The 14,592-nt window shown below is 31.7% G+C and overlaps 1 protein-coding gene and 1 non-coding gene across 2 annotated transcripts; both read right to left on the reverse strand.

Annotated features, from left to right (window-relative positions):
• Positions 1 to 4,070: 4,070 nt before the first annotated feature.
• On the reverse strand, positions 4,071 to 4,142 carry TRNAW-CCA (transfer RNA tryptophan (anticodon CCA)). The gene has a single exon. It is a non-coding gene; the product is annotated as a tRNA-Trp (tRNA).
• Positions 4,143 to 4,657: 515 nt separating this feature from the next.
• Positions 4,658 to 10,236, reverse strand: LOC145582670 (uncharacterized). Its single transcript, XM_081639660.1, has 8 exons — positions 9,974 to 10,236; positions 9,823 to 9,878; positions 8,682 to 8,844; positions 8,385 to 8,473; positions 8,022 to 8,154; positions 7,758 to 7,850; positions 6,677 to 6,779; positions 4,658 to 5,982 (listed from the first exon to the last, which is right to left on the reverse strand). The coding sequence occupies exons 1-8, from the start codon at positions 10,136 to 10,138 to the stop codon at positions 4,907 to 4,909; spliced, it is 1,878 nt and encodes a 625-aa protein (XP_081495786.1). The 5' UTR covers positions 10,139 to 10,236; the 3' UTR covers positions 4,658 to 4,906.
• Between the last annotated feature and the right edge of the window lie 4,356 nt (positions 10,237 to 14,592).

The raw sequence follows: 14,592 nt of genomic DNA on the forward strand, positions 1-14,592 counted from the left end.
TCTATTTATTGGAAAGAGTCAAATAGTATCATTCATCATTGCAGTATTTTGCTGTGTTGGTGCTCTTGCTATAACTGCATCCCTGCATCATGTTGACAAGCTGGTGGTTGTGTGAGCGCCAAGTGAAATCAGGAGGTCTAAATGGCCGATCGGAAAAGCTTTTGGATGTGAGATAACCGTTTACCACACTGCTCTCATGAGATTCATAGCCTCTGCTCTCATATATCTTACAGGGCTTAGAGAAAGGGGGTATCTCAGATAGGCCAGATGTTGCTATTGACATTTACCACACTCACTTTGGAGTTGCAGGTAACATGTACTCTGTCCTATCACTTTCCATTTGTGTTTTCTAGTCTGGACTGATTTTGGCACGTTGGCATCAATGTAGGTCTGTCACATCTTCAATTTCCAGGAACACCATAATATGTTTCTTGGCCTAGGTAAAAGCTCCCAAACCCCCTCTCTACAAACCGAACTTTTTAGGAACAATAGCATAGATGTGGGTAAAGGGCAACCCACCCAAGCGTTCAGAGATATAAAGATATTTTGTACAAACCAGTCACAGTAATTTCCCAAACTCTATAATTCAAAATCAGATGTCACGTAATAATTAGATATAGGAAGCAACTGCATTCTCATGATTATCTTGTTCCGTCTACAATTTGCTGATAAAGTACATACACATATCGACAATAGACTAAAGTAATGAACAGGCAGAATTATAAGCAACTTAAACTTGAATATGCATGCTCCACTAAAGGCAATGACTGAGTTAAAAGACTACAAACCATGAGGCATTTCACAGGGAACTATTGCAATGACAAGATCGAGCTCTTCAATTTGTATATTCAGATTAGAGTTTTTATAGATAAATTGCAGCAGCACTTCAACAGAGAAATAAGAAATAGAACAAATGGAAATTAGAAGCTATGCTTGAAAAGAAAAACAGAGAATTAGGTGAATACACAGGACAAAAAACCTAATAATACGAGTCACAGATTCAATCATCTTTACAGAGGACTTTGTTCAAAAAAAGTATCTTTACAGAGGACTCACAAGTTCAATCACTGATAGCAGGGACCTCTACAAAAATTCTCCATCCTGATGCTCATTCTTATAAAGTATTAGAGCATATACCAAGCTACCAGTCCACAAAAGTTCGATGCATTTGAAGCTTGAAGCCACGATCTACCAACTCATTGTCACATTTAACCTCAAAAGATTAATCAATCATCAGAATTGCTTTGCTAGTGCTTGCTGTGTTAGACCAAGCCACCTACAACCATCTAAGCTAATATGTATATCTCTTCTTCACAAAAGCCAAATACAGGATGAAAAAAGGAATAGAGAATACAGCCGCAATGATGCCCGGAACAAGTGGAAAGAGTGCCATAGAAGCACTAGCAAATGCAATATTCATCGCCCCAACCAATGCAATTGTGAGTGTAGTTGCCAATGATAGATGTTTTCTATCTAGAACAAGTTTCAAAGGATATATTGAGTATCGCATAAATAAATAAACAATAATTGCAGCCAGAGAAGTGAGCATGGCAACCCCATTGCTTCCAATAAAGCAATAAAAAGACACCTTCTTCAATTTAGCGGGCTTTTCTTTGCTACTATAAGCCCCATAAACAGAGTACAAGGCTGGGAAGGAGATAGTAGCAACCAAAATTGCTACTAATATATGAATTGAAGCTTTCTTATGTGTATCACATTCATCCTCAACTAATCCGCCTTCCAACGACTCTACATTGTTCCTATATTTCTCTTGAACACGTAGAGTGCTTAGTTGACCGCCGGCTTTCAATAGTGTCTTATAGATAGCTTTCCGATTTCTGAGCAGAAAGTGAGTAGGAATAGGATCTAAAAGATCCATGGCTGTCAGTTTTTGTAGATTGCGAGCACATGAGTCAACTCTATCATTTTTTATCAGTGAAGGCAGATTGTTTTGTCGAGAAACTGACAAATGAAGGGGAGTATTTCCTTTAAGATCTCTCTGATTAATCAAACTCTGGTTCCCTTCAATGTTAGCAAATACTCCAAAACTTTTCTTTGACCGTAGAAAGCTGCAATGTGAAGAGCATTCCTGTTTAATGCATCCATGGATTGACAACAATCCGGAACATAATGAAAAAATAATTTAACCAAATCAACATAGCCTAAGGATACTATGACAGTTAATGGAGTAAAACCCCTGTTATCTTTCATGTAAATCAGACATCGATCATACTCTATTAATTTCTTCGCCATCTTCAAATTCCTTTGAAAGGTAGCATAGTGTAGAGCTACCCATCCTTTGACATCTTTCCAGTATAACAAGTCTTTGTTATATTGCACAAGTTCAACTATTACATCTACAAAAAGGAAAAAAAAAAAAAAAAAAAAAAACCACTTAATGATATAATAATACTTTTTAAAGTGTTATGTAAATATATGTAATGAAAATAGACTATGTTAGTCACCTTGCATATCATACATAACCGCAATATGCAGCACACAACTTCCCCCAGGACCTCTAAAATCCACTGTACCTCAAAATAGCCCCTCTCAATTGCCAAAAACAGTGGGCACTCTTCAAATGCATTGCACGCATAGTTGGCTAGAGGCTCTATTTCAATCAAATACTGAACCACTTCTAAGTGATTTCCAATAACGGCCTCATGTAGAGGAGCATTCCCTTGCTTATTTTGCATTTTCAACAACCTTACATAAGGTTGAGCACTTTGCCCTTCTTCTTCAACTCCAATAGAGACCTTTCTCTTCACCTCTTCAATTAAATCTTCAACAAAAGCAAGATTACCTTCCCTTGAAGCTATTGAAAGGGCAGTATCATCATTGTCATCATCAATATTTCACTAGGAATTATCCAGCATATTGCAAACGCTCCATAGTAAGCCGCTAAGTGCAAAATTGTCCCACCATTGGGCGTAATACATCGGGTTGCATCCAATGTTTTTTCATCTAGAGCCTCGCAAATCTCAATAGATTTTTCCATCTCAAATGCTTTGTAGATATTAGATGGCATAAGACCTAAATGTATATAAATTGAAAATAAACCTTTAAAAGCCAACTGATTGAGTAACACAATAGTAACATGCTAAAGTTAAGGAATTGAGAGAATATTATGATTATTATCTAAGATTAAAAATAAGATAATAATCAATCTAAGGATATAATTATTCCTTTGATTTATCTTATTAATAAGGATTATTCTTACATGATTTGAAATACTCTGTACATTTTTTTTTAGAATTCTGTTCCTCAAGGTTTAATATCACGATATGAGGCCTTTTGTCTCAGGGAATCTAACAATATAGAGTTGAGTTTTAGCAAAGAAATAATCTAGTGTTGTGTTTAAAAATTAAAAAAAAAAAAAAAAAAAATACTCTAGTGTTGAATGTGAATATCAGGTGTAAAAAATCATTACCAAGATTAAATATTTAATCTTTCAAGCTAAAGTAGAGAATATCAGTGCAGTGATGTGAGGCATTCTATCTCAAAAAATATAACAATAAAGATTAAATTTTAGCAAAGAAATACTCAAATGTTGTACGTAGAAACTACATGTTAAGATTAAAGATTTAATCTTTATAGTTAAAGAGCATGATATTATAACAATAAAGAGTTGAGTTTTTAGTTTTAGGAATACTCTAATGTTGAATGTGAAGACCTAGTGTAATAAGTCATCACTAACACTAAAGATTTAATCTTTCAAGCTAAAGACCAGCTGATAAAAACTTGGCAACCACAAAAATAAAATCTTTCTATTCATTCATCCATTTCCATACACAAAAACAGGGAAAATTTGTTAAAACGTCATTTGATTAACTCTATACAAAAGCAAAAAAAAACTAACCTTGTGATGTTTCTTCAAAGTTAAGATTCTCATTTTCCTCCTTAGACTTCAACTTCAGAGAAAACTTCATCTTCGTTGCTGGGTATCGAGCTCAGGTCAGTACTCAGTAGGTCACTTTACTACAGCCAGTATACTTGTATTTTTAACGAATAAGTTAGCCAAATAAGAAATGAGTAAAAATGAGAAACCATTTTGAAAAAATTAAGGGTTTTGTACCCGACGTGAATCGAACACGCGACCTTCTAATCTGGAGTCAGACGCGCTACCATTGCGCCACGGATCCCCTTTAAACGTCACTTGAAACAATTATAAAATAATATAAATTCTTAGGGTAGAATTTTGCTCGTTAAATTCCTAATCCATCTATCATTAGTTTGATACAAAAATGTTATATTCTATTAATCTGAAATTGATCTTACTTTAACGCTCAATTGTTCATTAATTACTTCGAGTAAGACCGAATAAAATCATATCGTACGCTGATTGCTCATTCGATGTTAATCCAATGTGACTAAAATTTAATGGATGAGCAGCCACCCATCCAAGTCCATTCTAGGAGCAAAGCAACAATATTCAGGATTCTGTAGCAACCAAGGGGAGTTCAGATTTCAGAACAATGCAACAGAAGAAGACAAAAGTCGTTAAGAAAGCACTAAGAAGAGTGGTGGCTTGGGACTGATTTTCTCAGCAGCAGATCAGGACAAATTAATTAATACAAGGGTACTTACAAAAATTGTAACCATTGCCTTGAATGTGAATAAAAAAAAAAAAAAATACAAGCTTTCATCCTAAAGTCCCTTACAAAAATTCTGTATTATAAACTGATTAAACGAGTTTTTAACATAACCACAAAAAACAGAATACATAATTCACAAGGCAAAGGCCATTGAATTTCCATTGTTCAACAAGTAAATGACTAAGCCATGATTAATTCAGAAACCATAAGAAGATATAAATAGTAGTATAACAAATGGTTAACAAAAGTAATAAAAAAAGAAAAAAGAAAAAAAATGCTCAGGAGTGAACTACAACTTTCAGAATGTAGAATCAACTTTCAATATATACATAGTTTGCAACTCCCTTTTCGGCACAGGTCCTCCGATTATGGCCGATTACCCCACAAATCTTGCAGTGATATAGTCGTCTTGCTCGTTGGCTAACTTCAGAAGTCACGTCGAATTTGTCAATAGAGTCGGAACAAGTCCTCATATTGTGACCACTTTTTCCACATATACTGCAACGATGAGGATGATGATGATGATTTTGAAGATTTCCCTTTAGCTTTTTTGAAGAGCCTTTATTTTCAAGTGTGGCACTATCTGACTGTAGCTTAGTGTTCAGAGAGCATGTCCTGCTATTGTGACCACGCTTTTTGCATACACTGCATCGATGATTATGCTTTTGGATGTTTCCCTGATTTTTTTTTAGAGAGCCATTATTTTCAAATGCAGCATTATCTGACTGTAGCTTAGTCTTCAGAGAACATGTCTTGCTATTGTGACCAATCTTTCCGCATACACTGCATCGATGATCATGCTTTTGGGCATTTCCCTGAATTTTTTTGAGAGAGCCATTATTTTCAAATGCAGCGCTATCTGACTGTAGCTCAGTATTCAAAGAACATGTCTTGCTATTGTGACCACTCTTTCCGCATACACTACATCGATGAAGATGCTTTCGAAAATGTCCCTTTGAATTCATAAGAGAACCTTCAGTTTCAGGAGTGGCACTGTCTGACTCTAGCTCAGTCTTCAGAAAGCATGTCCTGCTATTGTGACCAACTTTTCCGCAAACACTGCAATGATAATGATGTTTTCGAACACATCCCTTTGAATCCTCGACAGAGCTTTTATTTTCATGAATGGCACTGTCTGAATGTAGTTCGGTCTTTAGAGAACAAGTCCTGCGATTATGACCGACTTTCCCACATGAATGACAATGGTACTCTTTTAGAATTCTTTGTTTTGGTTTACTTGTTCTTGGTTTTTGACAAGTTCTTCTATTATGGCCCTTCTCACCACACAACCCACATTTGAATCTCCTTTCAGTGTTTTCTCTACGTTCAGGACAGTAATAACTCCTGTGCCCTTCCTGTCCACAGTTCTTGCAGAAGAATTTAATCCCTGCAAATAAGGTTTTAAGAAAGAGTGATCGCATTTTTCCCTATTTTGTGCTTTAAGTCACACCAAGGCCAGCATAATTGTGTACATACAATATTACAATGGCAGGAGAGGGATTCAAACTTGTGACCTAATCTTAATGTACCCAAAAACTCAATGTTAAGGAAATTATTGTTTCATTGGTATTCAGTATTATGGCTGTGTTTCACTCGGAGGAAAACAATTTGAATATAATTTACTTTCTACAAAAAATACATTGTGGAAAAAATCAGCTTTAAAACTTCATATTCCTTAGCTTTGTTCCTTAAAGAGAAGGAAGTGATTACGAGGAATATTTGACTTTTTTTTTCCTTAAAATGATGAAACTCTGTAATACCTCTTTGGAAAACTATTTTTAACTGCAGAAATTTGGTGCTTTTTTTCCCACTCTATAACAGACCAAGCAGAAGATAATGAGAGTAAAGAGTAATTTACTAATTTTATGTTTTTATCTGAAAAGGACTTTCCTTCTTGTCAAACACAGCCTACATGATCCTTCAAGTTTGAACTCTTTGAAGAGTGGGATTGGGGCAGTATATACTCACTATAGGTACATTTCTAAAGCATTAAAAGCTCTCGGGCCAACCAAACATGTAGCAGTGATTACCATGCTTCACTAAAGTTCACAAGTTTGGCAGTTTATTATAACCGTACTAACCTTTCATAGAAATGCTTCTCTTCCGGCGATTCTCAGGATTACTGAAGAAGTTTTTCAGAGTTTCGGAAGTATGCCTCCTTGCAGCAGGTGTCCCTTTAGCTTTCTGCAATCAAACCAATATGCACATACTATAAGCTACATTGTAAAAAGGAAGTGCTGTCGTTGGAATCTATTAAACCTCACAATAAAAAATCAAATAAAAATAAAAACTTGTTTTTAACAATTGAAGTCCATAAATATTTTACATGTTTAAAACAAAACAGTGGCTCCTAATGCATTATCGGCCCATCATTTGCAGCTAAAATTACGGAAGCAATAACATACTTCTACAAAACCAAAAAAAAGTAGACAATATGTACCAACAAGGATACAAGAATATGTACAATAACAGCCTTTTTCATGGTCTACTGCTACTTAGCAGAATAATCAATGTTGGAAAAAGAAGTCGACCATAGCTACAAACAAATGGACCAGAAATAAGTAAAGATGCAACGGAAGCATAGAAATTTTATGAATCCCACAGGACTCATATGGCAGAAGGTTATAAATGGATGGACCACATATTAGTCTATATGTAACTTCATGAAGGAATGTCGTAAACGAATGTCCATGATAAATTGATAATGCATCTCCACTAAAAAGCATGTCTTTATCCTTTTGAAGTTCATTAACTCATATCTACAATCTAAAGGCTAAATCTCTAGGTACTAAAGAGTGTCAATTAAAATCAATGGAGAAAATAGAAACATACAAGAACATTCACAAGGGGCATTCCATGTAAATGAGTAAGATTACATATCTATTTCTATAGCCTCAATTTTCTTGTTTTTAATATGAGCCAGTACACTTTACATATGTGTCATGCTTCACTAATCACTATCTCATTTATGCTTCTAAGTTCAAAAACACTCTAATCAGTACCATCGTCTGGAGCTGGGTAAATCAACATATTTGACAGCAGTCAGTTACAGTTCCAGACTATTTAACTCTATGCTGACTTTCTTGTACAATATCAGTATCTTATTTCAGATTTTCAGCTTGAATTAAAAATTACTATACTTATATAAATAAATATAGAAACCTTTATTGCAGCTACTCTTTGTGCGTGAAGAGCTGGATCACGATGGATGATCTTCATACTCTTGCTGAACAGTCCTGTTTTTGCATTGAGACTCTGCATTCAGTCAACTAAAAGAACAAGATTATAATAAAGAACAATAATTCACAAGGAAATATTAAAAGCTTCATGATCTACATGTTATAAAATTAAATCGTACACAAAATATATAATACGAAATGGTTTCAAATTATACAGCAATCAAAACATTCCAAACAGGAAACTAACTTTCAAGGAGCGACTGATTTTCAGCCCAACTTCTGGAGGAGTAGATCGGTAAACTCGCTTTGATTTCTTCCTTGAGTTCAGATTTAGCTCCAAATTATCAACTTCATCATCTTCTTTAACTTTCAGCGGAGAACTGAAAATCGATACAGCATTGACATTGAGAAACATAGACAATAATCTCAGTCACAAGCATTGCAACGCACGAACAATGGAAGTAAGATAGCAATGTAAGTACAAGTGAAGGAAATTTATAATATCAGATCACGAATGCTCAAATTCTAGAACATGCTTTCTGATGAGAGTGGCTGTAATCAAAATTAAATGCTAGAAGAATATGTAGAAGAAAAGTTGCAATGAAGTTACATAGAACGTGCTTTTTCCCACGGGATTTCATCAATTGACTCTTCCCAGATGACACGCTCCCCCAAGCATTGCTGACAAGTCATAATTCCCTGCAACATAGTAAGCAACAAGGCCAACAACTAAAAATAAGAACTATATAACTTTATGATAGCTGAGATGTACACCTACTTTACTGGATGATAAGTTAAGCATTACATCAAGTATAAAACATGCTTTCAGTAACACTGTAAGTCCGTAACTACCATTGGGCTAAAGCACATCATATTATGTCAACATACAGGCATACAGTTATCATACCTTCCCACTGCATAGCGAACAGTCTTGTCTAGACCGCTCAATTCCACACTCAGCGCATGGAGTATACCCTCTTCCCCGGCAACTTGGACAGGGAAGCTCTTTAATATACTGTCCATTGGGCCCAAACCATGATCTAGGTTCAACTGCATCTGATTTAACATCCCTGAAATCAATCAAATAAATATATTTGGTTACCACTTTCCTCATCAAATATTAGGGTGATGGCAAATCCAAAGAAGCATTATTTACAATATTGAGCCACTTTCAACCATTTCTATTACTCTATTAGACTAATAGCTCATAAGTGCTCAAGTAACAAGCTTTACATGAGCCATAATATATCTACATCATCTTTAGAGAGACTTGTAAAATATGAAAATTGATCTTAGGTAAGCATTACAAGCTCAGTGAAACAACATAACAGACTACAAACTTATCTTAACCCTTTGCATAGGAAGACTGTTTCATAATCGTGGGAGGGCAGCGGGTGATCATAAAGTTCAAAATTATTCCAATATTCCCAACCAAGTGTTATGAAGACTATGCCCCCACTAAACAAGCTAGTAATTAATAAGCCGAATTTCTCATGTAGTTCAGATTATATTGCAGAATGGAAAATAGACTTCACAATCCAACAGAGAAACAAGGTGAACTAGGGAGTGAGGTATTACTATCTTTGTACAAAACAAAATTTCACAAAACTTGAAATACTAATAGAGATTAACATCATATTAATTTCCATTTCAACACAAGAGTTCGGCTGCCCATTCATCAAGCCAGGCCAAGCACGAGTTTCAGCAAAAATATGTCAGCCTATACATCTGAGAAATTACATTTTGCAACAATTATGGTTTAAGCCATATATGCAAATTCAAACTGAATATTGATAATTTGACTATAGTAAAAAAAAAAAAAAAAAAAAAAAAAAAAAAAAAAAAAAAAAAAAAAAAAATTAATCTCTACTAAGTCGATTAAAGTCTTGGGGGTCATACCCAATCAAACTTGGTATACAAATACCATTGGCTATTTGGGTCATTGCCCTTTTGTCTCCCTCTACATTACAATAATGCACTAGTACTGTATACAAAAATGCAAAAACAATTCCAAATGCCATGATTATCAAACATTAAAGAAATCAAACCTTGGTGGTATATTCACATCAATCCCATATAGTTCATCTGAAGGATCATATCCCAGCTGCCAAAAAAATAAATAAAAATTAAATTAGGAAAATAAATTTAAGAGAAATGATTACTCCGTATTATAAAAATAGAGTGATAGAAATGGGATACCTGGTTTTCATCCCTGGAAAGAGAATGGATGGTATGAAGAGAATGAGGAAAAAGTTTGAAAAAGGGTGATTGAGATTTAGAGTGATGAAAAACAAGGTTGGTGTAGTTATGGTTCTTCCATGGCGGAACCAGAATAAGATGAAGGGTTGAGCAGATTGACAACATCTTTCATGGCAGAATTGGAGGTTCACCTGTATCACCACTTGAGGTTAAGCCAACTTTGTGTGGAAAGCCTTTTTTCATTTTGAGTGGTTAGGAATTTTACACAATTTGTCAATCATACCTAAAACTTTGGTGACATTCGACTCCAAAAATCTAAAATTAAAATTTTCAAATACAATACTTATGAAAGTTTTTAATAAAGTCTAATAAGTTCAAATAAGATAAATTTAAATAAGTGAAAACCAGATGAATAAAACACACTCTTACAAAAATTTAATTTAATTCATTTTCATGGTATATTTTTATTTTATGCCATTTAACTTTCCACTTAATTTTTTCATTCCCTTTTTAAGGAAATAAATAGATGAGAGAGAACTACCAAAATTGAACGTGTTCAAAACTCAAGAATAACCTCATCTAAAGTATTGTATAAAATAGGGCTCAATTTCTTTTAGCTGAGCTTTACAATACTAAATTGAACTGAAATGACTTGAACTAAAATGACTTTTACTGACTGAACTAAATTAAAATAAACTAATTAAATATTAATAATTGATAATAATAATAATAACTATGTACTCTGTTAGCTATAACCTAAACTATACAACTATATGTATGAGTAAATGAAAAAGATATTATTATTGCACAAACTTTTATATGTGGTTGAACGCACAGTGCCACCGGGATTACTCTGTTAGTACGTGTTATAGGGTTATATTGGTTAGGGTTATAAGGGTTACTTAATTAGTAATATAGGGATTAATTTGTCAGTATTGTAGGGGTTACTGTTGAGATACCTCGTAAAGATAGTGGATGCCATGTCAGTATCTTAGGGCTTGTTTGGCATTGTTTTTTGTTTTTTGTTTTCAGTTTTCATTTTTTTTTTTTTGAAAATAAAAAACCAAAAACAGGAAACAAGAAAAAGGTGTTCCCACTTTTTTGTTGTCAGTTTTCAAAATTATCATGATCTTAATAAGTTTGACTAATTTTTGATTCATTGTATGACATATATCACATGATTTTAAAAAACAAAAACCCAAAGTGATGCCAAATGAACCTTGTAACTAATTTTTCCACTATATCCGTGAGGTGTCTCAATAGTTATTCTATCACTATAATAGGGGTTACTCTGTCAACGCAATGTGACCCGTCACACAAAAAAAACATGTCGGTATTATTATTAGGGCGCTGATATTGCCAAGGTAAAAAAGTCACTTTCAAGGCAAATTATTTACCCGATACCCATAATATTTGAGAATCTTAATATGTCAAACTTATTAATTTAATAAAACACTTTGTAATAATTTGTTGCCGGTAATAATAGTAGCTACAATTAAAATCTTTCCAACTCTAACTACTAATTATTTTCGTCAAATATGCAATTAATTGAATTATTCGCTATCATAGACTCATCAATATAATCCTATTACACACAATCACTAAATTTAACATTTTATTGGGAGAGACACCATTATCAAAGCTTTATAGGTATTAGCTACCTCTAAACTTGTTTATAATTGACTATTAGTAAAGGTACTTTCATGTTAACTTAAGATATATTGATGTTCTACTTTTATTATTAAATTTGCCATTAAAACAAAATTTCATATTTACTTTTTTAGGTGTAATTGTTTTTATTATTATTGTTATTATTATTATTATTAAATTTGCCATTGAAACAAAAAAAAGCATTATGTTTGTATATTAACGTGGGATACTTTAAATCTCAAACTCTTAAAATCTACTCCCTCTGTGTTTTTTTAAGTGTTACACTTATCAAATCCGCCCGTGTTTTAATAAGTGTTACACTTCCTTTTTTGGCAAAAAACTATATTAAAATATTATATCTCTCTCCTTTCATGGTCCCCACCCAAATCCACTACTACTTTTTTTTTTTTATTATATCTCTTCTATCACATTCATTATTTCTCAATAAACTATTAATCCCATTATCTTTCTTTTATAATTTTTTAATACTCCAACTATCCTACTTACCTCTTATTTTATTTAAGTCAATTAAATTGCCTAAGACTATGTGTCGGTCAAACTGTAACACTTAAAAAAACACGGAGGGAGTAGTTAGGATTGGTAGACAAAGGTTTTTAAATTATTTATCATATTCTTTGGCTGATTAATACTAATTATATAATGATGGAAGAAGATGTGCTATCGGAAGTTTTGGTTTATATCCATTACAAATTTACAATCATCAATTCAACTTTTGATTATATTTTGACTAGATGAAGCCAGTGCGATGCACGGTTTTTTTTTTTTTTTGGTATTTATGAGATAAAATTTGTTATATATTTAGATAAAATCCCTAAACTTAAAAATCTCATTCGCCAATTTTGCTTACGTGGCATTTGAATTATTTAATTCTAAAAGAAATTAATAATCTCTTATTTAATTGGCTACTACTAAGATTTATAATCCTACATGGCGCGCTGAGAAAATTAGATCCTACGTGGCTCTCTAAAAACTCGGGAAAAAACTCCCCTTTATATATATATATATATATATTAGATTCTTCTCATATTGATTATTGGAATGAATTAATTAACAAAAAGTATATGTGCATGCATATAGTAGTGGTATGTAGTACAGACAATGAACGGGAACAAATAAGAATAATGTTGCATATCTTTACGAAAATATGTATATATACAAACGAATCCAATAAGGCCCCATTCTTTAGAGCTGCTCTACTCTGCTCTACTTTGCCCTACTCTGCTCTGCTCTACTTAAAAATAATACTTAATATTGAATTATTATAATAATAATAATAATAAATAATTAATATTTAATAATAATAATAATTAATGTTGAATCATTATTATAATAATATTAAATATTTCATAATAATAATAAATAAATAATATTTAATAATAATAATATTATTAAAAATTAATATTTAATAATAATAATAATAATTAATAAATAAATAATATTTAATAATAATAATATTATTAAAAATTAATATTTAATAATAAATAATAAATAATTAATATTTAATATTTAATAATTAAAATAATAATTAATATTGAACTATAATAATAATAATAATTAATAATAATAATAATAATAATTATAAATATTTATTGATAATAATAATAATAAATAATAATAATAGTAAAAATAATAATGATAATAATAGTTTCTCAAAAAAAAAAATAATGACAATAATAGTAATAATAATACTTATTATTAATAATTTTAATAATAATAATAATTGATTTTTTATAATATAAATTAATTTTTAAAGATAATAACTAATAAATATAATACTAATTATTAATTTTTAATAAAAATAATAATAAAAATAATAATTAAATAATATTTAATAATTATTATAATAATAATTAATATTTAACAATAATATTTAAATAATTATAATAATGATGCGATAATATTAATAATAGTTATAGTAGTAGTAGTAGTAATAATAGTAATAACAATAATAATAAGGAAATCTGCTCTGCTCGGATCTGCTTTAATTTGCTTTGCTCTGCTGAAATCTGCTCTGCTCTGCTGAAATCTGTTCTGCTCTGCCCAGAAGCTCAAAAGACTACTCAAAAATAAAATAAAAAATATTTAGCCACTATTATTATAGGCAACAAAATATTAAAAAGTATTTTATTGAATTAATAAGTTCGACATATTAAGATTCTCAAAGATTATGGGTATCGGGTAAATAATTTGTCTTGGAAGTGACTTTTTTTGCCTTGGCAATATCAGCGCCCTATTATTATTGTTACTATTATTATTGTTGTTGTTGTTATTAACAATATACATGCATAAGTTGAACATTAAATATTTAGAGATTTATGTGCATAATTAACTATTTTTTAATATGACTTAATTGACATAATATGTCGTTAGATTAGTGGTAAATCTTATTTAGTCAACTCAATTAAGGTCATGAGTTTAAGTATTGACTTAATTGACACAAGACGCATCATCAGATTAGTATTAAAACTTAACCTTTAATTAACTCAATGTCATGTGTTCAAGTATCAATGTATTTGTCAAAAAAAAGTATCAATGTAAACAATTGACACGTGGCAAATAGCAAGCATATTTAGATTGTATGATCGAATAATAAGGAGATATTATACACTTACAAATTGCTCAATTCAAAATTTTAAGTTAATGAACCTATGCCATAAAACTACATGATAAGTTGATAACGCCATAATACATTTAAGAAGAAAAAAAAAAAACTTAAAGTACTCTTTGTATTTTAGAAAAAGTCCAATTATAGTATGTCAATGAGCCTAGCAAGTTTGTGAACTACTCGAGCCCGACTCGAAATTTCCACTAGCTAGTAGCTAACATTACAAGTATAGTTCAAGAAACTCGTGAATAAGTTTGAAATAGTATTTTGTAAATTTATACTATTATGTATAAAGCTTAAATTATTGAACATTGGTGAGATACTTATATATATATATATATAT

Source organism: Chenopodium album, chromosome 15 (genome assembly GCF_948465745.1).
Source record: "Chenopodium album chromosome 15, dcCheAlbu1.1, whole genome shotgun sequence".
NCBI lineage: Eukaryota > Viridiplantae > Streptophyta > Magnoliopsida > Caryophyllales > Amaranthaceae > Chenopodium > Chenopodium album.